Here is a 26,957-nt window from a genome sequence, read left to right on the forward strand (position 1 = left end):
TATATGTAAGATTAGCTACTCAGAATGGAGTATATAAATTCCAGTGTAAAATCACAGCAAGAGCAAACGTGTTCCCAGGAACATCTGGATAAATATTGATCAAAACATATTTCTAAGGAAGGATGTGCTGTTGTCCTTCTGCCCTTTAGACCTTCTCTTGTCGACTAGGTGTATAACAGGCATACAGATTATTCATGGACCCTCTGGCAAAGCCACTCAGCTCTCAAACACAATCAGTACAAAATTTTCTCCATAAATAAAATGGAAGGCACAGAAGTGGTACAAAAACTCTCACAATGAATTAATCCTTAACAGGAAGATGTGGATATTTAAGTGCCAAGAAGACTGTTTACCACTGTGATTTCCATTACTGAAAACTCTGAAGAGAGCCTGTAACAGTAAGTACTTCTCTCAGTATTTCCAAGGACTGCTTATGACTTAACATTGTTCTGTTAAGACAACACCACTTTAAGTGCTTTGCTAACTCAGTACAAATATATAATTTATATTGAAATTAACCAGCTCACAGTGAGTTCTTTAGCTGTTAAAAATATCATTACATCTGCAGCTAAAGCAATAAGTTAAAATGGTCAGACTTTTTTTCCCTGCAACAACAAGACGCTTGTTTATTTTTTAATATTGCATAAATAGAGACTAGACCTGATCTGTTCAAAAGCTTTTCTATTAGGCACACTTCTGTTTTCCATTTGTGCCTCCTGCATTAAAGGGATGCTTGAAAGCTTTGGAAGTGCTAAATGGTTGCAATATTATGTTTCAAATTGTAATTGAGGGGAAAAATACTGTATTTGTAAAAAATAATGAAAATGAATTTTTAGCTACTGCTTTTGCAGAACATCAGTTAAATAATACATTTTTCACATTTAGTGCCAACTGATGAAAATTATGACATCCAGCACATTAATTTCTTTTTAAATTTCACTTTGGTTTACTAGGTCTGTTTTCCAGTGGGTGGTATAGCAATGCAAAACTTTCCAAAGCTTTTGTATTACTCCAGTGTCACAAAGAGTGGCAGCACGGTCTAATGGTACTTGATAATTCATACTCTCTCATTTGATTACAGAATATCCACCACAGATCTCATTGCTTATCTTAAGGTGACAGAAGATAATAGATGCCAGAAAACTCCTCACATGAGATGTGGTTTAGTCAGCTGTCCTCAAAGCATTTAAATTGAAATATTCCCATTATGTTGCCCCTGGCAGATCATTTCTGTGACAGCTTGGAGAGTCCCAAGATGCTTTTACCCTTAGAGGAAACCTGGTATCTGATCAGCATTGCCACAAAAGCTCTGGAAGGTGTCTCAGATAGTATCACAGTCTCTGCCTGAGAAACCCCTGGATAAACTTCCTCTCTTCTCACACTCTCAGGGTAGTTAAAGCTGATGCTTTCCTGTTTTTCCATTTTCCATTTCTGGGTGATGACACCTGAAACATTTCTAGACCACAGAACTGGAAAAAGGGATGTCACAGAACACTTGGTAGTCCCCAGGTGATGAAAAAGCAGCTAAGCAGCAATGCCTTCAAGAAAAAATAAGAGTAAATGAGCGTAACAAGTGGTCAGTTAGTAGATCACAAAATCATAGAATTATTTGGGTTGGAAGGGACCTAGAAAGACCTTCCAACACTGTTTTCTATGACATCATTCACAAGACAAGGTTGAAAAAAGCTCCAATCAAACTGACCTAAACACTTTCAGAGAAGGGACACCCACATTTTCTCTGGGCAATCTCATCCGAAAAAAACCACAATTTTTCTTTATATGTAAGGTCAACCTGCCCTATTTCAGTTTAAAACCATTAGTCTTTGTCCTGTCACTACATGCTCAGGTCAGAAGTCCCTCTCTAGCTTTCTTGTTGGCTTCGTTTGGTGCCAAAATCTTGCTGTGAGGTCTCCCTGAACTCTTCTTGTCTTCAGGCTGAACAACCACAACTCCCTTGGGTCTATTTTTCACAGGAGAGGTGTTCTTGCCCTCCAACCATTTGTTCAGATGATTTCATAGGAGATAGTACTCCCAATATCCTATTTTGTTGTACAGGACACAAGCTACAGCTGGAGCCTGTGTTTGTGTGGGTGTATAATCAGCAGCTGTGGCTTGCATCACCCTCCTTCTGCTGGAACTGGTCCTGGAGGTGTTTCCATCTCCATCTGCACTGGTGCAGCATTTATCAAGGATATTCGAGCCACCCTTATATCACCGTGAATTTATTAATGTGAGTGTGCTTGGGAAGGTTTAAATCTATGCTCTTCACAGAAAAATGGGATATCTCTCACAAGTGTACCAATCCTTGTATTAGTACCATGGAGTACTAGTACAATGAATTGAAAGCACTGTATGCTCTGTAACTCGCATATAATTCATAAGCTGAGCTGTTTAATGGACTTCTGTCAAATCTGATAAAGAACATTTTTATTCCCGTTTTCCCATATTCTAAAACATCTCCCTGCAGAGCCAGATTTTTCTCATATGCTCTGCAATATTTTGCACTATCTAGGACAGTGCACTTTGTGAATAGCAGGAAAACATCTATGACTAATAAATTAAGGACAAAAAATTCGCATTACTTAAAAATTACTAGATTGTTTAGATGGATGTACAGGTACAGGAAAAACTAAAAGCTATCAAACAAATATTCATGCAGTAGTTTGTTTCTTCACACTTCAAGACATTTTGATAGTACTTTGTTGAATCTATCCAATGATAAGTATCCAGTCGTGTTTTATTATCAAAGTGACACACTTTAACAAATATTAAAAAAATATTATCTCTCAAAAAAATATGTATAAAATATCAGGAAAATTTTTGGGGCATTCAACATTCTTCGTTGTGATTGCTTAGCAACAGACACAACAGGACACAACCACTGTTTTGCTGCAAATTACAGACCAAGAGGACTTACTCTGGAGGTGTAGCTTATGAGTTCTTAGCACACAACTCAAAAATAGTGACTCACGGACTTTTGCAAAGACACAGTGCAAGTACTGAGATGCAGTGAATGAAAATAAAACCAGAAAAGAGTATTGCAAAATACTTACAAGTACCATGTTTTTGTGAAAGCATTTAAAATGTGAAACCCAGATACTTTTTATTCCAAATTCTTCTTATTCACTGTAGATATTCAATTCTGGTCTATGAAAAAATAAAACAAGGAAAATAGAAGTTACCCATTACTCTTTGTACTAATAGCTTAATAAACTGAAGTTTGTGCTCAAAGGGTTTTCATGTCAGTATTTTGTACTATTGATCCTTCCCAAAATAACCTAACCCTCTCCTAACATACTGCAGTTCAATAGCAGAGGCATTTGCAATATTTTGAGCAGTACCTAACAGAAGGGAAAGCAAAGGAATACATTAGATATTGCCTAGAAGAGGATGTACATCTGGATAAGAGCTGCAGCATTACAGTGGATGATGTGGTGAAAGACTATGATGTGGACAAACCCTTTGCAGGGGAAACTCTGAAGCCAGATTCCCTAAAAGGCTATTATAGTTTCCTTAGCCTTCAGAAATTAATCACCTCCGAGAATTAACTGAGATCTCAAAGTAGTAAGTGAAAGATCAAGATGTCTTCTGTCCTCTGTTTGTTTGACTGAAGGATGATGAATGGAAGGGCTTTTCCGCCCCAAACCCTTGAACTGATAGGAGCTGGAAGAGAGGAATCTCTCTTAAGGATGGTTCTTTTGGAAGCCAAGGAGATTGGCACACCACAGCAGGGTCTGTGCAGAGGCACTGCTTCTGGCAGAGGTGACTGAGACACCATAAGCTGATCCCTGGGAGCTGGAATACATTTAAACATGTCAGAGGAGTCAATCGCCTTCATGCTTGAGAACTGACACCTGACTTTGCAGATGATAGCTCAGTTATTTGGCACTCTCATCAGGCAGTCTCTGCCTGCTGTTCAAGCTCTGCTCATTTATTATTGAACAGAGAAAGAGAAGACTTCAGCTAACTTCTGGGAACAGATCATAGACTGCATTATACATACAGACATGCATGCACATTCCAGCCGTGAAAATTTTAATTCTGAAAATAAACACCAATACAACATTTATGTAGATATGTACACTGTAGTTATGTGTATGCCTTATTAAAAATAAATAAATAAAAGCCAAATCCCAACTTTTCTAAATTGAAGAAGCAATATTAAAAATTATCAGGAAAAATTTTTAGTGCTGCTGGTAATTTTCCAGAGAAGTTATGTAAAAACAAGCTCACTGACAACTTTTGGAAGCTTGAAGGAAGAAAATAAGCAGCAAGGTCAAGCTAAGTAATTATTCAACTAAGACTAACTCTGTGGCTATGTTTGAAATTTTAGCAACAAATATTTTACAGTATTTAAGTGAAAACAATAGTATAGTTAATTAAGTTTGAAGAAATTCTCAGTTGCAGATCCAAATCCAAGAAATATTGAAGTTAACCTCTTTTTCCCCTCCTACTTTTTAGCAGCATGTCGTAAAATAGTAGAAGGTGTCTATTCCTCCCTGATTTAAGGCTTTTTGTGTACAAAAGGAGAAATAGAGAACCTATATGTGGAGAAACACAAGCCTTGCATAAGAAATCCTGATTTACATAATAAGGGAAATAAAAACTGCAATTTTAATTGTTCTTGTAATATTGCATGACTTGAAAAAAATCTTATTTTAAATGGTACACTCAACAAAGTAGTTATATAAGTGGGTCTTCAGTACCTCCTGATCTCAGACCAAAAATATATTCTTCTGTACTCTCCTGAAAGAGATGATTTCTGAACAGTGATTTTCCTTCTCTCCCTCTTTAATTCGGCCTGCTATTTATGATTTTGATATTGTTAATTGTGTCCATTCTAAATTATATTCGTAAACAAAAAAGAGAAGTAGGTCTAGCACCCCCTCATCTCGTATAGATGGGTTCTTTTTATTTCTAGGGAGTAAGGATGGCATGGGTACCACCCTGTACTCTAGGCTATCTCTCACACCATGCCGAGGCACAGTGAAAGGAAATGTGATTGGGTTCAATAGCATGCCTTCATCCTAGGCCATGCAAACCTCATGAAAATCAACAGGAACAACTATGAGGTTTTGTTGGGGCACAAGAAAGGTCTGGGCAGAGATCTAAAGGGTGGAGCACCTCTGCTTTGAAAGCAGGTTGAGGAACTTGAGGCTGTTCAGCCTGGAGAAGAGAAGGCTTTGGATGCCTTTCAGTACCTGAAGAGGACCTACAAGAAAGCCAGGCAGGGGCCTTTGCCAAGGATATATAGGACAAGAGGAAATGGCTTTGAAGTAAAATAAAATAGATTTATATTAGATATAAAGAAGAATTTTTGGTGACACACTGTAACAGGTTTTGTCCAGAGAAAGCATAAATGCCCCATATCTGTAAATATTCAAGGCTGGGTTGGATGGGGCTCTGAGCAAATTGTTCTTGTGAAAGAAGTCCCTGCTCATGGCAGGGGGGTTATATTAAAAGGTCTTTGAAAGTCCCTTCCAACCCAAACAATTCTCTGGTTCTCTGAAAATATATTGTTCTCTGCCCAGGACAGAAGCTGTACTAAATCTTATCTATGTGACCATTAGAAGATGAACACTGCTAAGCTAAACAACTTCACAGCTGGCCTGCTCCAGTTTCCTCTACAATAACAAATTTTCTATGCTTAAGGATAATGAAAATCTGCTGGTAGAGAAAAGTTGATTGAAAAATACATCTTGTATTCATGTGAGATACAAAAAAGCCCACCCTTTTCCAGAGTTCCAGTTTGGATTGCTAGAATGAAAACAAAATTTAAGAATGTTTGTGTACATTTTTTTGCCCCACATCCTTTTGCCATATTTGCCTCCCTCCATTAGCAGTAAAATGCTCCCCCCAAAGAGAAAAGATGCCACTGAAATCAGCTGGGCTGCGTGCAGGAAGAGCCATCCCTAGTGCATTGCCTGCTCGGGCAAAAAAAATGCCACCCTGTTGATGCCTTTATTTATTCCAATACTTATAGATAAATATAGGCAAACACTTAAAGATTCTTTAGTCTGCATGACACAGCTCTAAATGCACAAGTCCCTCTCTAATAACAACCCACAAATGCAAATCCAGAAGCCTAACTTACATACAAAGCTAGATTAGGCTGAAAAAATTGACAACTGCCTCTTTTCTGAAAAAAAAATGAGCTCTCACCACCCCTACACCAAGAACGGAGAAAAAAAATGCTATTTCTGGGTAGCAGTTTCCAAGGCTGTTTAATATTCAGTGAGGATCTTCTTAAAGTTAGCTCACATTTTAAGTATTTCACAGCACATCTGTGCATCATTGCATGTTTTAAGGCTTTTCTCGGACACCATAAGTTTTTTCTTAAAACTCCTACTTAAGAAAACAAATTCAAGGTTTTAATTGTTCTTCCTCCATAAGATCCAAAAATGCATTTCTAATTACACGCAATTGCAGCTTATCCAACTATTTTACATTGTACATTCACAAGATGTACTCTTGTCAAGAGCTGCTACTTGGAAAGATGTTCAGAAATAAGACAATTTAACATTTGATCCTCTTTTTCTTTATTCAACAGTTTATTATGACAGTATGATTTAGTTATGAAATATACTACTTTTATATTGCAAGTGTCTTTTAGTAAGTGCTTAGGATTGCTAGGATGCTGTAGCAAAGCAATATTAAAACTCTCAGTGTCTTCTATAACAAAATAGTTAAGTGAAACTGAAAATACCAACCTTAATTTTTTTTGAACGTCTAAAAGATATGGCAACACACCTACCCTGTTTGTATAATAGTCCTGTGACAAAGCACTGGACCACAGCACACAAACAAAACTGTCCCCACACTAATTATCATGGCACATTTCAGCCCAAAGGGAGTTTATCTGATTTATAAGCCTTTGGGAAAGTGTATGAAAATATAATTGAAATGTGACACACTCCTAATTATAGAGGCAACTGTATCAGTCAAATATTCTCAAAACAATAGCACGTGTAACTAACTTTGACAAAGTAATGGTGTTGTGAATTAATGTTGCTGACATTCATATCCAGCTTACAGGGAATTCAAGATATTCTGCTATGTTCCCCTGTCTGTGCCCCTGTTAAGATCCAACGTGATGATAAAACGAGGAGTGACAATCATAACTAAGATCTGTCCTCACTAAGGCAATCCTCTTTATGATCAGAGTAATTGAATATATATTCATGTAGACTGTTATCTAATAAGACAATCTTATAATAAAGATAAAACTTGCTTCATGTTTTCCAAGGACGAAAACTTTCTTCCTCTATGTCCTTACAGCAGTGACCTCAGCATGCACCAGAGAAATAAGGTAGTTATAGCAACTCAGGTAGTGAATAACTCTTGGCAGTATGTGACATTTCTCGGGAAAAAGCTAAATTGCAAATAGGCACACAAATTCATCCAATTTGACTTCCCGCAATTTCAGTTAAAAGGCTCTTAACAAACTTTTGTATGACCCAGCAGCACATTCCAACCTGGTGGGAGCTATTTTCTCAGATGAAGGAATCTGAGACCTGTATGAACATAAAGTCAAAAGAGCTGGAATAAAGAAGTAGGGGAAGAGAGGCACAGAATAACTGTGCAATTTCTGTCAATAGTCCTCATTGAGCATGGGCACAAGTGGGGCCCTCTTCAGCTGGGAGCACCCAGTGCTCTCATGGTGATATGAACTCTAGGAGTTCAAATGTCCTTTCAGAAAATGAGAATAATCTGACACCCCAGCTTTTCATGTCATGTGGCTGAGAATGCTGCACTAACTATTAGAATGTGTACCTATATCAAGAAGTGACTTGTGTGGCACCCATCTCCTCATGCCTGAGTACAGGCCATGACCCAGTCATGAAGATGCTTGTTCTGTGGCTTCTCAGGTGTGAGAGATGATTTGGCTCCAGTGTAGGAGAAATAGCCTCTGCCCTACACTTCAACAAGCTAGAGGGAGGAGAGTTAAAGCCACTGAGAAGTGAGAGCAGATGTAAGTGTCCAGTGCCCAGGCTTCCATGCGTCGGATATACAGAAGTCAAGGTGTTTCTAAGTGCCTTCTTTTATTTCATCTGGTCCCAGCAGACAAGTGCAGCTGATCTTGGAGAGTTCTTCCTCTCACAGAGTAGCAGGGGCAGGGCACAAAGCCATAGTGCCTACTCAAAATAGGTGCTAAGAAGCTGTTTTTATCTGGTTTTCACTTTTGTTTTAGTAAATTGCCTTATCTTAGCCTATGAGTTGTTCTCTGTAGTAGTTTCTCCCCCCTGTACAGCTGAGAAAGGGGACAGATAGGGAGATTTGGTGGGCACCTGACACCCAGTCAAGGTCATCCACCACAGAAGCAAAGCCAGAGGATGTCCTAGGTCAGGTGGGAACCTGTTGTGGACAGATTGGAAATTTTGCAGGGCAAATATCCGGTGAGATCACAGCTGGCTTAATCCACAGTATGAGTGGACAAGAAGAATGGATGCTCTGAGTTTAAACATAGAGGTGAGAAACATTCACACTGGAATTAGCTCAGGGCTGCTTAGCTGGCTGAAACACAGATACCCCAATGCTAGTGTTCTACACGTGCCTGTTTTAGACCTATTCAATTTGGTGACTCCTAACTCTTCAGCTGCAGTTAACATTTTACTGCTGGCTTGAATAGCTTCAAGACTGCATTGTAGATGTGTAGTTACTACAAAGTAATTAATGAATGAAAAACTAGAATCTCCAGGGAAGAAAAGAATTCTGGGTAGCAAATACTGTATCTGAACGATTCCTCCTAAGAATGTAAGGAGATGGGTCTCTGGTAGAATCATCATGGCAACTGCTGCCACTCTGCCATTATTGCCTTTAAGTCTTTATATCAACAGGATCTTCGTCCTGAAGAGAGAGACACAGAGGATGTGATAAACTGTGTACCCTTTCCTCACAGGCCAATGTGTAATTCAGATCATGGATTGAAGTATGCAATTGAGGATTAAAAAATGAAAGAGAATTCCACTTCTGTGTCACCGTCCTATACAAACCATGAACTTCCCGTTAGTTTTACTCCTGGCATTGTTCCTGGGCTTCTGCATTCACTTCCCCAGTACAATTCTGCTGAGGGCCAAGTTCTTCCAATTTCTTTCCATTTACAACCCCACAACTCCTATCTCCCTCCTCTTTGTGGCAAGTTTGGATGATCCAGCTGGAGAACCATTCTGCCAGCTATAACGGGGATACATTTTTTTCAGTGATCTCAGTTGAAATGAAACATTATAAAACCTATGCACCAGCAGGGAGTATCCCTCCCTTGTTTCCAAATTCTGGCAGGAAAACGGCCCTAAGAACTCTTTCTGAAAGCATTCCTATTCTACAGAAACAGGACTAAAAGCTGCAGAAGAGATTGAAAATAGAATACTAGAGTTCTATAATGTTGTGAGTTGGAAAGGACCCAGAAGAATCACTGAAGTCCGGCTCCTGGCCCTGCTCAGGACACCCCAAGAGTCACCCCATGTGCCCAGGAGCATTGTCCACACACTTCTTGAGCTCTGCCACTTCCCTGGGGAGCCTGTTCAGTGCCCAAACACCCTCTGGGGAAAGAACTCTGTCCTGAAGTCCAACCCAAACCTCACCCTACACTTCATGCTGAAAAGTACTAACCTCGTGATACCTCACTCACGAGAAGAAAGTGTAGACAGTGGGAAAGTGGGAAGAAAATGCTGAATACTTATTTTGGCCATCCTAAAAGTGGTTTGAAGTTGACATAATTTTCACTCCAAACCAGTGCTCATTTGAAAAACAAAAAAAAATATTCTCCTCCCTCAGACTAGCAAACACCAGCAATTCAATTTCAGTTAAAGATTGTCTTGACATACAGCCAAATTATTGCAGTATTCTATAATTCCTGATCATTAATCAATATAGCATTTAATGAGATCTATGAAGCAGACTAAAATTGAAGGTTTTTTAATTGAAAAAAATATTTTTATTGAGTATGTGAAATTATCATTATACTACTTGTTACATTGTGCCTGACAATTTTAAATCTTTCTTCAACAGCAATGATCAGCTTTTTTATTGATACTACATGCCTTTGTTCCTGACTGTGTGAACAAAAAGAGAAAAAAATGAGATGGGAAATAGCTAATTGAGGTATTTTTAGCAGTTGTCACCAGAAATTCAATATTATGAAGCTGTAAAATTAAGACCACTTTCTCAAACTTTAAACATTCCTATAATGAAATGAAGCATTTTCAAAATCTAAGAAAAAAAATACATTTACTCATGTGAACAAGGGTCTGAGTGTAGGCATTTGTAAGACTGAGGACATCTTTTTTCAGCATTCACTGAAACATATGATGAGCCCTCTTAAAATATTCCACACTGATTGTGTCTTTGAAAATTCATTCCAGTAAAGAACAAAGTACATGTTTTTTTCATGTAGAATATTTGTAATTTGCTTGCTCTATTTATATTTATGTTGCAAAAATACCTGCCTTTCCTGAAAGTATTAAAAAAATAAGATAAAATTCTTATTGCATTAATTGACATGGATGAGACTGGAAAAATAGGATTAACTATGGCCTAGTTCAAAAAACCAGCAAATTTGGAAGAAAATTGGAAAGTGAAAAGATTACACAAGATGATACTGACAACAGCTTTAGCAGAATATATTCACCACAGTAAACTTGGTCTTCTTTCCTTGTTTAGTGAAACTCTCATCCCTTTTACAGGCAGAAAATCCAAGCCCAGAGAAAACAGAATCTGTTTTGCATGGACATGATTAATTTTATAGGCATAAGTAGCAAACTTAACTCCACTGTTTGGATGATGAAGTATTTGCACAGTGTGGATTACTGGTGGTACTCAACTTTGGTGCTTATAATTGCATTTCATCATTTGTATATACTGGAATGATCCTACTTCAATTGTATGAGTACCCAGGGCATACCACACCTTTCTATTTCAATTTAGATAAGTGTATTAACCCCAGAGAGTAGAAACCAAACAGACACTGATAATTTTAGTGTTCTTAAATTCTACCAACCTGAAGTCCTGATTTTGCACAAGATCCTTCTACACAAGCACAGTAGCATTGATACCACAGCCAGCTTTATATATGCAACTCCATCCTTCCCTACCTGCAGGCTGAAATGAACATTCATCAGTGACTCTCAACACTTATTGTTCCTTGCATCTAATTTTTATGATAAGCGTTTATTATTGTGAACTTCAATTCCACATTTATTTTCTAACAAAGTAATTACATGTACAGTTTAACTGTAGTATTTATTTTTATTTTATACAATATCATAAAAATGTTATACATAGCACCATCTGTTGGCTAAGGTAGCTATAACAAATGAAAAATAGTTTATGCAGATTAGGAAAAGTAAACCAACAAGAAAACAGAAAAAGGACCATAAAAATTTAGATGACTAAACTGCATACTAAAATGATCTTACATGCACATTATTCTGTAAGTTAGGGGATATATTTCCAAAGAACACATTTAAGGCTGCTCTACTCAAAAATTTTTGATGGTTTTTGGAGGAAAAAAAGATGAGCATGAAAAAGCTATAAACATTAGTAAGAGAAAGTGATAAATAAATTCACCTTCAGCATCACAGCTTACTCTGCACTCTAGCATCATGCTTCTCTGCATCAGTGCTCTTAATGGCAGTGGCAACCCAATTAATAAAGAAATTAATGGTTTTCTGCAGACACCCATCTATGTGGAGAATTTCTGAGGCAGAAGGGTGTACTTCTGCCACGTAGCCTCCCTGAGAGCCTGTAAGGCAGAGAGGTCCACAGGGTGCTGGAGTCCACACTGTGTGTGTGGGGCAGGCAAGCAATCTGCTCTGCTGGTGAGTCTGTGTCTACATAAAGGCCAGCCACAGCTGCAGTCTGACAGCCCTGAGAACATCTCCTCAGAGTAAAAACTCTGTGAGGAGCAAGTCTCAGTGTGTTAGCACTTGTGTGAATGCCCCCTTTCCCACACTTTAGGCAGCATCATGCCTGCCACACCTACCTGGTGTGCTGACCTGGATGGGAAACTGGACAGGGACGGGGTGCTGAGCAACCAGAAAACATCATGACTTTTGTCTAGCAGTTCCGTGAGACAGGCCAGCAGTATTGCCTAAAAAAAATCAAAGTATTAAAAGTTGTACGTCCAGCTTTTTTGCTGTTCCAAGTAAGGCAGGGAGAAGAGAGTTCAAACCTGATTTTCTAGACAAGAAATCACAATATTCTGTTTCTCTGAATTTGGACGAATGGATCTTGAGATAATGAAATCAAAAATATTTTTTACACAGAGTTAATGAGGCAACTGAATTAGAGCTTAAATCTAAGAGCTGTCTTTTTCTACAAAAATAAGTGAAAAAATACTTGTGAATTAAGTACTTTTGTCAGGAATACCCATTCTTAGGTCCCCTGATATCAAATCAAGCAGCTGGTAGCTGCCTCACACAGAACATTTGATCTGATGCAAACCCACTTAATTCAAATTTGGTCAAAACATTTTGACACGTTAATTTCATGCAGGGGGGCTGCTTTGTGCCTGATGAGCTCCATATCTTGCTTTTCCTAATCCAACAGAAGTGCAGAATGCATTAGCTCTGGGTGGGTTCAGAAGTGCTGAGGGACCCAGTGTCAGGCAGGGGAGGCACTAATGACTTGGGCACCTTAGCTTCAAGTAGGTTCTGGGATTAACTTATGCAGAAACTGCTTCACAGAGCACACACGTTTCACCCCGGGCCTGCTGCTCTTGCAGCAAGAAGGAATCTGACAGTCTTTCAAGACTGACAACATATTTTATCTCCTCTGGCTGCCCTTTTACAGGACCAGAGGAAGTCATAATTTCCTCCACCTGCCACAGTGAAGGAGACATATTCACACAGCTCATCATTCAGGGAGCACAAGCCTCAGCACATCTACTACCCTGTAAATAGTCTTGGTGCAGATATAATAATAAATACAACTTTTAAGGGAGTAAAAGGCACCAGTGTTTCTAATGGTATGTTTTTCTTTTCTCCAAAGGATATTAGTAAGTCCAGTACTATTATGTTCACTGTACAAGACTAAAAGGCAGATGTCTTAATATGGTAATTTTTATAACGAAAAAAAAAGGATTAATAAAATATGTTTGTTACATTCGTTTGTCCATTTTTGAAATCTGGAAGATTAGTGGAGAAGTTTCTCATAGGAGTTGGGACACTAATGTTTGTCTTTTTAAGAATCTCATGGAGGAGCTGGTAAAGTTCTGGAATTTACACATTTGTTTCTAACAAATTTTGAAATTATAATTGAAAAACCAACCAAGGTTATTATGCTGGGAATGGATAATAGACAATAGAAAGAGCAAAAAGAAAAGCTGCAGTGCACGGAAGTTTAGCTTGATTTCTTAATAACACCTTTCATATTTTGTGGTAGATTGAAAAGTTTCAGTGCATATCTAACATATATAACATATATATAACATGTAATAGGAATTGATCAGTATGTGCTAGGAAACAGTTATAGCAAAAAAACCCTTTAATTCCTACACATTAGTTAAAACAATTTGTGCAAAACAACCATACCTCATTCTCCTACTATTCCACTCTGCTCACCCACTAGAACAAATGGATTTCTGTATTTATCTGCCTGGGGAAAATGCATGGAAACATGAATCATTTAGGTTAACATGTCCTGGCACAAATGAAACCATGAATATCTTGCTTCCCTGGTCCTAAATGTCAAACACTGAAGAATAAGAACAGGTCAACCAGGGAGAAGATCTCTAGCTGTCTTGCTCAGTGAATCTGTGGCTGATAATTTGCACTATTTAATTTATATGAATTTGAGGACACAAAACCTTCCCTGTGCATCCTTATAAGGCCTAATACACACTCTTTTCTCCTGTTGGTAAAGATCAGTGTAACCTCTACTGCATTTTGATTTTACTGCTTAAGGCAAAGGCAGAATATATTTCGGGTCAATGTCATGTAAGCTGACCTTCCTTAAATTTTCTGGATAGTTTATACATTAAGTCATTTTTTAATAAATCGGCATATATATGAAGGACAATCAGAAATCAGGAACTGAATCTGTATGCAGTACAGATACAATAAGTATCTCTCAATACAAAATTACACCTGATCAACATGGGAGAGTAGCTAACAGAAGATATCTTGACTTTAGTAACACTTCTGACACTGTCTCCAATGGCATTTTCATCTGGAACAAATAACATACTCTAATATTAATAGCCAAAAGTTCAATATCTGGCAATTAGTAACAAGAGAGGAGTTTCTGCAGTCTGATGGAGAACGAGTCCAGGGTTATTTAATAGCATACAACTTCTTTGGAGGATTTACAGGTATTACACAGCCAAACTCCTCAGTATTGGTGGATATCATAACAAAGGACAGATTGCATCTAGGGAAGTTCGGACTGAACATCAGGAAAAACCTTTTATTGGGAGGGATGCTGCAGCACTCGTTGCCCTGAGGCACTGTGAAGTCTCCATCTTATTCAAGACTTTATAAGATAGAAGTAGAGTGTTGGTAATAGTCTTGGTTTCAGCAAAAATTTGAAAATCCAGCGTTTCTGTGGTTCTGTGATTCCATGCGAGCTACAAAATTGGCATGATCATATGACAGCAATGCAGAGCTATTATAAGTGACCCAAATTCACTGATTAACTTCTGTAACGTTATAATAAATCTTCTGACACACTGGAGCCACTACTATGTTATTCTGAACAGGAGTAAAAGGCAAACAAAAGAGGAAACATGTTTTTCTTGCCCTTTCAAACACTTAGGTCCAACATTAACACTGCATTGGAGAAACACACACTAAAATCACCACTGGCAGTTGCACTGGAAGGTGGGCAGCTTCAGTAGTTTATGTCTTGTCCAAATGAATCAAAGACATACTGTCCAGATTCAGTGCACAATGCAATGAACAGCAATAGATGCAATAGATTAAATGAACTATGTTGTATGTTGTATGTCTTCTTGCTTTCTTATCTCCCTTAAAAATCAAAAGAATTTATATAATTCAAACCAAAGATATGACAGCGATAATGATGTTTGCTTTCTATCTTTCCCCGATTGCTTGCACTACACTCCACCCGACAGACCACCATTTGCAGACCCTGAGTGAAAGAGTGGCTGTAAATTGAGCAAATCTTTATTGTTTGGCAAGGTGGAAAATCCATTATTAGTTTCTTTTGCTTCTGCACAGGGCAGTTCTGCTTCACTTTAACTGTTTAATGCAGTGTGACTAAAAATCTGTACTCTGCAGAAAGCTTTCAAGCAGTAGCTGAGCTTGATGCATTTGTGATGCTCTGGAAGCAGTGAAGAGCAGTGAGCAGAAAAAGTGGTAGGGATCAGAGAACTGCTGAGCACACAATAAGCTATACCTTCCCCCTTGCTATTTTCTTCCTGCCCCTAAACTTAAGTTCTTGGTCATTCATCTATACTTGAGAGGAGCAAAGATTCTTCAACTGTTGTCTTTAAAAGCAACATATTTGTAATTAGGGACAGAGTGACCAGGCAGACATTTATGAGGTCTATGCTTCATTTCCTTTGCTAAGGTAAACAAGATATGGAAACTGCTATGAATATCTGGAGGACAGGAGAGTGGCCCGAGAGACAGATAAGGATACAACCTCTTTTTTTTCCTAGATGTCATTAAGATTTGTTGCACTCAGATTTCCTTTCTCCTGCCTCCTGACTAACATACTAGTTAGTCATACTAGGCATACCATCTTAGGGTCTTATTATGAGGGCTGAAAAATTAATGCTTTGAAGTTAATACTGCAGAAAAAGAAACAGGTGTCTTCCCTTCATAGCAGCAGATACACATATGCACGAGTAGAAACACAGGCTAGAGGAGAGGATATGATGATGGACATGAGACACCTGCCTGACCCAACTCCTTGCTGTCAGCGGCTCCTCCTTTCCTTTTTCCTTTATTGTGATCTGGAATGTGCTCAGGCTCCTGTCCTGTGAGGCAGACAGCTGAAAGAGGTGGGGGAGTACCCTACAGGAAGAGAGGTTCCCAATAGAGGTCAAATTTTGGTTTTAATTATTTGCATTGTCCTCTCATCGATTGCTTTCTCTAGAAGGATGAAGGGTGATGTGTTGTGTATCCTGTATAAGAATAAATAGGAGCTAGATAGCAAATACACTAAGGAATATCTTCTATTTGTTCCATTAGGTATGTCACTATATGTATATGATTTATACTTAACTTCCCAGGCCAAAAACATTTGTTTTCTATGAACATCTGGCTGGCATCTGCAAAATCTACAGTATGCATCATTAATCAGAATATCATTGTGAGGTTTGGTAATGAAAGATAGATCGGGTAAATTCACTATATTAATGTAATAATGCTTACTAGAATACCACAAAGCACAGCTTTTACTGTGCACTTGAAAAAAGTAATTGCTTTAATAACAGCCTAGAGTAAAGCATGGTATTTGTATTTAACAAAGTCATCTAATGAACATCTGTCTTCATTCCTACAAGTTTGCTCTGTACAAAGTAGATAGCACATTCTTCATTTCCTGTCATAAGCTGTTGCTTGCTGTGCATATCCTGGTAACTTTACATGGATATATGCTACTTGTGCATGTATACAGATGTGTAAATATGCGAATTTTTATATATATGTGTATATATAGATAAAGACAGAGGGGCACATGGATACCTTTTCCTTCTTCTGACCTCCTCTCATTTCTCTGTTAGCAAAGTCATTATAAGGGATCATTTGTACTGAAATTTCCATTGGAAATGATTTTGAATTGCATGCAGTGGGCCCCCTATTAATACCACCTACAGATTATTAAGATTTCTCTGCTATATGATTGTATAAGGATTGTATAAGTCACTTTTTTCCATATGTATAATATGGTGACAGAAAGGGGTTTTTGCCCTGCAGCTCTGCACTTTTAGTGAACCAGAGCTAGAGGGTATTTGCAATATGTTTCACACATGAAAAATCAGTTCATTTTCTGCCATTTAACAGAGCTGTGGGAAAGGTATTTTAGGCACACTTTAAAGTAACAATCCAAACTGTGCTTGAAACATAATTAGTCCACTTCACACTTTTCACCTGGCAGAACAGCGTCTTATATATTTCTTCTTGTCTTAGCAAGATTTTAAAGATCAGTGTTTTCCACAATTAACATCTCCATTTTAAACATAAAATACCTTCTTCTCGCATATGGGTATGCCTATTATCAGTTAAGAACCCAGCTAGAAACACTAAAGAATTAGAGGTAAATTTGTGGTGCAGTGTATTTTGTATTGACTTTGTCATTGTTTTTTAATGCCAAGAAAAATCAGTTGGGTTATAATTGGCTTTAACTGGCATTCACACAGAATGGAGCTTATTCTCTTTACCTGAAGCCAAGTAGCTCTCAGACAAAGGAGTTTCTTTGCAGCATTTGAAAACATCAAGGAAAATCTAATCTACACCATGCCGAGCAATCACTGATGAGGAGAAAATAGTTGGTGGTTGGAAGATAAATAGAAAAGAGACCTCATTTTTTATCCCCAGAAGTAGTCTCCACATTGTACTTAGATAGGAACCAGTATTTTTTTTCTAAAGAACTGTTTTTCTCACAAAGGTTGTTTAGTACCAAAGCTGAATAGTTCAGGGATCACAATGGTAGAGGACATTAGTCCCTGTCAGTCCAAACCTCCTAGTGCTATGTTTCCTTTAAGTACACAAGAGACTCTAAAAGCCTGAAAATACCTTCCTTCATAAAATCACTAGTCCTTCACTAAAGGTGAACAAAAATATCTCTGGTGCTATATAGGAATCTGATAATGTCATTCCTTCACAGGAATTATGAAGAGACTGAGCAAAATGCTTGAAAGGGCCTCAGTCTTTCTGTGACAGAAAGAAGGAAGCACAGTGACTGACTGAGTGGTTGTTTCAACATAGTGTCAGAAAGCAAAGTTAACCATAAGCTATCAAAGGCAGAGAAAAGATGCAACAACACAATAACCAGATAAGAGAAAATTACTGTCATTAGCCTGGATAGTCCCATACAACCTATCCAGAGTGAAAAGCTGCCCTTAGAAAGATGTTTTATTCTGACTGGTTCCAAAGAAAAGCTCTCTGTTTCCCAGTTCTCTTCTCTTATTATCCTTCCATGCACTGACTCACAAACATTGCTGAAAAATATGTAATGATCCTGTTAGCATGGCTCATAATTATCTTAAAATAGCGGGAATTTTTTTTTTTACCTGGATATTTGCTTATTTACATTCCAGCTTGTAAACAATCTAATCTGAAGTTTATGTCTAAGCTATTGCTATATGTAAAGTCCTGCACTGTTATTTGGCTTTGGGTGTTTAGACCGAGTATCTGTGTTGTTGCAGAACTATTTATTAGGAGTTTATGTTTTTCTATGCTTTTTTCTCTCATGTGTCAGTTATGTGTATCAGCTGCCAAATTAATTTCACATGTTCTTTCAAAGGCTTACTCTGGTTTCCTGATTTATAATGGCAATTGTATAACCGTACTGGACTTAGAAATTACTCTTTTCTTGGACAAGAGACCAAGGGACCAATGGAATGAGGTTAATACGTGATTTCAATAAAACAGAGATTTCTAAAACGAGATTTATAACTCTATGCCAAGAAATTCCTTTTCAATAAGCTAAACATTGCTCCTTATATAGTCTCTCATATCCTCATATTAAATACCTCTTGTTCCACATTTTCTTTGCAAGCTAGTGGTAAAATACACGTGTTTGTTACTGTAAGCTACTATTTTGAGAAGTGAATTTTAAAGATATTACATTAGCACTAGCCCTCCCAAAGTTATCATCTTTAAATTTTGTATGTGTAACACAAGTAATAGGAGAACCGGAATCTACCTCTGCAGAATTATAGACAAAAATCTAGCACACAAAGTTCTTAAGGTACAAAGTTTGTCAATGTTTAAAGTAATTTCTGACATAAACAATGATAATTAATAATCCTAATTGATATTTGCACCTTGGAAATTGTCCAATCCAAAAACTCCCTAAATCCAAAACCAAACATGAGGTGGTACAATAAATCGAATAGTAGCTATTGCAATCGTGATAAAGACTGCCAACAGAGGATTGTCGTTAAAATATGGAGCAATGGAAACAGAAGGATAGCCATGTGCCCCCAGCTCCGGAGAGGAAAGGGCTTGCAATGAGTCACTCACCCACAGCTCCATGGCACCATTATCCTAAAGCTCAAATCTATGCTTTCCTTGAAGCAGACACAAAAGCTTATGATTCAGACTTTGCAGTCTGAGATGAAAAAGATGACATTTTCTGGTTCTGGAAGGCTGATCACCCTGCGTAATATCCTTTAATATAGTTTTGCCTGCAACTGTAGTATTTATACTGCATTTGGCACTGCTGTCACTCAAACACTGCTGTGAATGCTCAGTAGAAGTTTCATTCCAAAACAAAAGTGCTGCATGGCCTTGTTAACCTAGTTTCTGCTCAGAATTAATATTTGCATGATGACTTGAATTATCTCCTCAGATAATCACAATATGGCATGCAATTTTGAATGTCATGTTTGTTTCACTCCTGGGAAATGGGAATAAAAAATTGCCTGGAGCACTGTGAATGCAAATAAGTTACCTCTTGGCAATGGTCACCTTATATTAAATTATGACATTTTTATTAAAGACGCATCTAAACTGATTAAATATTTCCATAGAATTCCACAATCTTTTACAAACTCTGCTATTTAAAATGGACATTTTACATAGGGTTGCTGATAGTCGTTTACAGCAATGAGGAGAGCAGGGAAAATGAGTTAAATTTTGTATAAACAAACTTAAATCACTTATTAGGTGAGAAAGTAATGTTGAAATTAATTATGAATTCACAACTGTATGTATCCTTTTGATTAAAAGCAAATATCCTAAGAATAATTCTACCATACCCTGAAACTTAATTTAATTGTGAAATTATAGTAATTTAATGAGAGTTACAAAGATTAAAATCATATTTTCAAGGTGGATGGATATAATTTTATGTTATACTAAATGGGTGAAATTCATGGAAGATTTGATGATAAATTTAAATTCTTTAAAATTACAACATTTGTGTGTCATTCTGATACTTGTGCTAGCTCTTGTTCAAATTCTATCTTAATATTTAAAAATTTCACTTTTTTCACTTGTACAATGCTGGATCAGCATATAATATTTGTGAGCACAGGTAGCCAATCTTGCTGTCAAATTCTGCAATGAGGTGGTTTAGGCTTTTGTGTAAAACATCTGAATAATTAAAATACTATTTGTTTTGTGGTGGCCACTGAGATTGTTCTGAAATCTCGCTAGGTTTGCTAGATAGTGGCATAGTACTGTCTGGGCAGTTACTAAAATCTTTATGGAATTAATATATTATGCACTGATATTTCTAACTTTATCATCAAAATACATAATAATAATATGTGCCTGTTGGAGATATGACGATTCTGAGAGTACAGACAGTTTCCACAGAGCATGTTATGGGAAAGGACATAATCACAAACATGTGAGGCTGAGGGCAATGTGAAGGCCAGAACAGGACAATCTGGAACGTCATCCACTTTTATATGCATAACCCATTGCACAGATTCACCAAACTTTTTGTTAAAATATTTCAGTGGAAGACATCCACAACTTCTGGATGTGCTGTGACTGTTTCACCTTTTAAGAGTTGGGTATTTGTGTAGCCTAAGCTCAGTCTCTTCTGTAAATCAATCCTGTATCTCCTATATTTCTCAGAAAACAACTGGGGATTCTGGGACAATTTTTCTGTATTGGAATATTATCTCAATACACTGCATTCTAGTAGGAGCACTGCCAGGGCTAAACCCACTGCATAAATTAGTATCAAAACCCAAAATAATTAAACCAGAACTACTGTAATCACTTCTCTCTTAGGTTTTATTTTCAATAAATAATAAAGGGCATCCATCAACCTCTCTTCAAAGGACATATATCCTAAATCTTTATCGTTACATTTTTTCTCTGACCACATTGCTGAAGTTTTTCAAGACTCAGTTGAATAGAGTGGCAGATAATCTCATCTAGGCTGTGTTCCCCATGAAAAGTTGCACCTGATCTTCTGAAGTCCCTCTCAAGGGACTGCTCTATGATTCCTATCAACCACTGTTTGTATTCTTGATAATATATATGGTTGGTCTTCATCATGCCAAGAGTCTCTTATGAATAATATTCAACTTTCTCTCAAAAAAGTCCTTTTTTCGGGGACTCTTTTTCATATCAAAGGTCAATATTTCAAAATAAATGTCCCACAACTACTTACTAAGGACAGAAAAAAAGTCAAGAAGATATAATTAGTTGTCATGAGTGCTTGACACATGTTTCAAGGTTTAAAAAATGCAATAGTGGGCAGTGAGAGTTATAGGCCTTCAAGAGGTCATAGACTAAGACTTTCATCACTTCCCTTCACCAAAAAGCTCAAATTGGAAGATGATTCTGGTTAAAAAAATTTTAAAAAGCTACAGTCTCTAATACACATAGACATTTAGATACAGGGTGAATGTCACTGACTGGTGTAAATAATCACTGTTTCATCAGTTTCAACAAAGTGATGCACTTTGTACTAGCAGAGAACACTGTGGGTTAGATGAATGATTAAGCTTATTTCAGTCTTAGCATTTTTCTGTATGAAGCCATGCTTAGTGTACTGTGGTGATCTCTGGTACCTGGTACACAGAGATTGTATCTCTCCATCTTTCATTGCTACAAGATAGCTCAAAGAACTTGAACAAACAAAAATTAAATAGCTAATAAATAAATCAATAAACCATAAAAACATTTTGAAAAATCTGAAGAAAAAAAGAAATAATGATGATTATCTGTGCAATCTGTGAAATAATGCTGATTTACAGCTCAGGAATATGGAACCACCTGGAAACTTTAAATACTGTTTCTAAGAACTTAAGGCCTGTAACTCTGCCATTCTAGACAAAACACAATAATATTCCTAGCTAGTTCTGAAGACCCCTACAAGCCCATATTCAAGAAGTCTAGATGGAAAGACATCATAATGATTTGAGATCAGAGGAAAGAGTTTTCTGAGCTGAGGAATTGGAAATGGTGACTGATAAACCAAAAATCAGAATCTTAATGTTAGTGAAGAGTTTCTTACTCTTGTTTTGAATCAAATTTTTTCACTGATTTTTAGTTTGTTCTCTGTTTTGCTAAAGCCATTTTATTATTATATAAAAATAAATACACAGCAGCAATTTATATTGAAATCTAGTTTCAGAGTTAGTACTAGATAATTATTAAATTATCTCTTAGTTTAAATGGAGCCCTCATGCTCAATTTTTTCCTTCTGCTTTACAACAAATAATCTTAGCAAGACCTTTCTTCTTCAAGTATCATGGACATAAACCCTATGCTGACCCAAAGAACATCCATTCACACAGTTTTTTCCATCCATGAATCAGAAAAAATAGAGTCATAGAAGCACAGAATGATTTAGGTTGGGAAAGACCTTTAATCTTCAAGTCCACCTGTTAACCCAGCACTGCCAAGTCCAGCACTAAACCGTGTACCTCAGTGCCACATCTTCACATTTTTAAACACAACCAGGGATGGTGACTCCACCACTTTCCTGGGCAGACTGTTACAATACTTGACAGGCCTTTCACTGAAGAAATTTTTACTAAAAGCCAATCTAAACCTCCCAGGTGCAACTTGAGGCCATTTCCTTTCGTCCTATTACTTGTAATCTGGGAGCACAGACCAACCTCCACTTGGCTAGACCATCCTTTCAGGTAGGTGTAGAGAGTGGTAAGATTCCCCCTGAGTCTCCTTTCCTTCCTCCAGACTAAACAACTCCAGTTCCCTATGTCTATCCTTGCACATTTTGAGTTACTCAGACACTTCACTTGCCATTTGTAATTGTGTTAATGCAATCTGTATCATATGTTCAAAAAAATATGTTTCTACGCTTCATTTATTTTAAGAAGAATTAATCGTAATTGTGAAGTAGAGCACTTAGTTCACTTGTTAAAATAAGACCAAATTAGACAGCAAAATTAGTGTTTAGATACTAAAATTATTTTTAGAATTATTAATTATGACTCACTTTTTGACTTTCTAGAGCTGATGGCTACCAGAATGATTGTTCATGGTTTTTATATGACCAAATGCATTTCTTGTTTGAAGTTTGAACTGCTTCTTTCATTATTCCTTCTGAACTTGAACAGGTGCCAGAAGTGTAACACTATGTCTGAAAAGCTGAGACAGTTATTATTTTACTTTTTTGTCTTGAATTGATATGGTTATAATACTGATTCAGACAGTTAAGTCTTAGCAAATCTTACCATTATTAAAAATGAGGGGTGGCGGGGGGAAGGTCTTTACAAGAAAAAGAACATTTACAATGGGCCTAAGGAATATTTACCCAAAATATAACCAGCATAATCCAAGAATGAAATTCTTTAATAAAATATTTTTAAAGGAGTGGGATTTTACTCTTCATAACTGTTCGTCTCTAGTCATTATATAAAAGAATTAGGAAATGGAATTATCATCAACAGCAAAAAAAAAAAAAAGACTGTTATATCTCAAAAAAGTACTAATATAGTTTTATTGTCTCATAATATCGTGAAGTAAGATCAAATGTAACTCTAGAGAAGAAGATGTACTTTTCATATATACATAAGCTTACTGCTGATATATTCTCATTCAGAATCTTCAAAAAAATTCCACATCAATATTTCCTTACTTGATTTATTACACTCATATACCTAAATATTTAGTATCTTTAGAGAACTACAGATAATGGAGTGGCCACTAACCCTTCAAGGAGACACAACACAAATGACCTCACCTAGTCTGCCAGTCTGGTAAGTAGTTGTGACAATTGCATTTCAGTAAAAAAAAGTCTCCATATTCAGTTATTGAATACAAGCTTGTTGCCTAGTCTCAGACGAGGACTTCATTCCAATTAATATAATATTGGTGGAGGCACGAGACTCCATCACTAATCCAGGAAATATCATGTCCACGTTACAAAGACCCGTGCCAATGTAGAGAGGATTTCCACTGATGATTAAATGGTTTGCCAAGAGGAAATTTGATGTCTAACAAGCAAAAAGAAAACAGTTAATTCTGGATGGTTGCATCAAGTTGCTGTATGAGAAGATCTTTTTCTCTTAGAAGTCTCATTTTAGCCTTGAAACAAAATGATTCGTCTTCAGCTGCTGGTAGTCGAGCCCAACCCCCTGTCAAACTAGGGCAAACCCCTGCAAAATTCTAAAGTATGTCCTACCTGCCATAATCCTACCAAATGGTAGGCTTTTTGAAAATTAATTCAAATTCTGGATCCTGTTATTTGGCATTCAAACTGAAAGCAATGTGAAAGACAGCAAGTAGGGAAAAGCAGCTGGGTGCAGTTTGATAGGGTTAACCACAGAACTACTGCTGCTGATTTTCAAAAAAAGGAAAAAGGTGCTCCTGAATATTTTCTAAAATATGCACTGACGTGTTTGTTGACTCCTTTGCTATCCTTCTTCTAGAACACATAATTTCCCCATGGTGTCCACCCAAATAATCAAAATAATTTATTCAGAATGATTGTTGGTCTAGTCTCTATTTTCAAGCCTGCCCTTCTTTGCCCTAATTTTATTAATTTTCCTATGGCCATTAAAGATGTAATCTTGGCTGCAACCCTTGCCCCTATTTTTAAGTTATCACTTCATCCTGACTACAGCCATCTAATTGCAAACCTTTTTTTTAAAATCCTACCTGATCATCATCTAAAATGATGAAGAGATTGGAAGTTTCTCATTTTATAAAGGAAAGAATATTCTTATAACCTGTGTCTGAATTGAACAGTCTTTAGGCTCTTCCCTTGGGAAATGCTCCTTTGGTACCTGTCCCATGACTAGTGGTAGAGCATTACACAAGTGTGGCATAATTCCATGTGCAAATCTCTCCAGCATTCAGAAACTGCAACCGAAGTGTCAGCATAGAGCAAAGCTAGTGGAAATTTTTAGTGGTAAATTTGGAACTGTCCCAGATGATTCTAGCTACTAAGTCTACCCCTCTGGTTATCTGTAGTACTATCACAGCTGAAAAATAAACAATAAACACATCCAAGATCTCGCTTTCTACTTACCTTAGGGCCTTTGATAAAATTTAACGATTTACGACTCTTGATATTGCAAACTTCTCCAAGGCAGAAGTATAACTGCTAAGTGCAATGGAGATCAATATTATCAATCCATTTACACTCCCAAAAGCATGAAATTAGGACCTTATAATATCTTCTTGTTCTTCTCCAGCATGAATGACTTCTAGTTTCTCAGTGTTTTCTTATACCACGCATCAAGGAAGTTGTGATGATATGACAGATAACAGCATTCTTGTGAGAAGAACTCTATGCCCTTCATAGTATTTATTATATGAAACTTTTCTCCAACAAATATTCCTGGCTCTTTTCTTCATTGAAGCTGACAGCTTGATATTTTTTAGTACAGCTTTTTCCTATATTTTAAATCTGTATCTTGGTTTATTACATGCATTTTTTTTTCATATCTTATACTCTTTTACTCTAGAAATTACCAATGTATTTGAGTCTGCAGTGAAGTCCATTTGCAATCTATTATGCAGGTACATAAATGACTCTAGTCATTTTGAATCTGATTGCATTTTACATTGTCCTTTATTATTTAATGAGACTTCCAGTTCAGTATCATCAACCTTGGCTATGACATTAGCTGCTGGATCTTTGCTCTGTTCTGCCTTTTCTGAGCAAATTGCTCAGACTAAGTGTCTTGACAGGTTCAAGAACCTCTTGTCTTACCAGAAATACTTTTCAGAAAAGCAAAGGAAAAAAAGCAAGTAGAATCAGACCCTAAATGTATGGAAACTGGAAGAGGACAAGTTTGCCTGGTCCAAATTTGGATTGCTGGAAATAAAGTATATTGCAAAATCTTAGTGCTTTATTATGAGTAATGTGTCCTGGAAATGAGCTAATTGAATTATGATAAAATGGGACTAGGTCATGAATTTATAAAAAACACCGTGAGCATACTCTGCTTTGTTCAGATGTGGTGGAAGACCTGGGATTAAGTGTCAAAGGATTGTTCCTTGTTGCAGAGGTTTGATGCTGCTTTCTCATTTCTCTGTTGGCATGTCATGCTTAGAGCTAACTGTCTTCAGTTGAATTTCCAAGTGGCAGTTGTTAGGAAGAAGGAAAGTGACAGAGAGAGAGAGAGAGAGAGAGAGAGGGAGGGAGGGAGGAAAGTTTTGTAGAACTACATGCTTTATTCCTAAGTTAACAGACGAATTTCTGCGAAATTTTAATTATTGCTATGCCTCAAAAAAATTTATGCCAATTAACTGTTACCACAATGCAAAGTAAAACAGTTCCTATGCTACTCAGATAATTCACAGTTTTGCAGTTTTCCCTTAGCAAGATCTCTGAATACCTGAATTGCTGACAAATGATCTATCTTATTTCTCACACTGATTGACAAACAAAAGTTTCCTGATCTGATTCTCAAATTTCCTCCCCCAGTAAACCTGAAAAGAACCAGAAGTCATCAGAACTGGTGTGAGAGTGTCCCTCCTCTCTCTGCCAAAGGCAGCAGGAGCCCACCTGTATAAACAGTGGGTGTATTCATTGCATTGTGCCAACACTTTCTGAGGAACATTGTTCTTATAAGATTCCAGAGACAAATACCCTTTTTGATTTTTTTTTTTAATGTGAAATTTCAGTAGAGCCACCACAAGGGCTTTTTTTCTTCCAGATTTCCTGTCTAGGAAATGAGACGTCCTGGAGGCGAGACTATTTGCACCTCTAATGGGAAAGGAGTTATGCTGGCTTCATGCCCTCATTGCCTTGAATTTTTTTCTGAGGTCTAATTGCCTCAACTGTAGGAGAAAACCCAAAATATGGCAGCCTTTCTCTCACTTCCTTTATACTTCTTGGGTTGCTGGGTTCATCTGTGTAAATTGTAATATTTTTTCATCCCA

The 26,957-nt window shown here is 37.2% G+C and overlaps 1 protein-coding gene across 3 annotated transcripts in view; it reads right to left on the reverse strand.

Annotated features, from left to right (window-relative positions):
* The window catches only part of LOC148219729 (uncharacterized), a 112,301-nt gene that overhangs the window by 79,541 nt on the left and 5,803 nt on the right, over window positions 1-26,957 (reverse strand). For all 3 annotated transcript variants that reach the window (XR_015799409.1, XR_015799408.1, XM_088156327.1), the window contains exons 2-4: window positions 11,981-12,088; window positions 10,997-11,097; window positions 3,054-3,147 (exon numbers count right to left, since the gene is read on the reverse strand). Coding sequence is in view for 1 of the 3 variants with exons in the window: in XM_088156327.1 (XP_088012453.1) it covers window positions 3,054-3,062 (9 nt within the window). In the remaining 2 variants the exon portion in view is untranslated. The remainder of the gene's footprint in view (window positions 1-3,053; window positions 3,148-10,996; window positions 11,098-11,980; window positions 12,089-26,957) is intronic.

The sequence above is a fragment of the Sturnus vulgaris genome, chromosome Z (assembly GCF_052056855.1).
Source record: "Sturnus vulgaris isolate bStuVul1 chromosome Z, bStuVul1.hap1, whole genome shotgun sequence".
NCBI lineage: Eukaryota > Metazoa > Chordata > Aves > Passeriformes > Sturnidae > Sturnus > Sturnus vulgaris.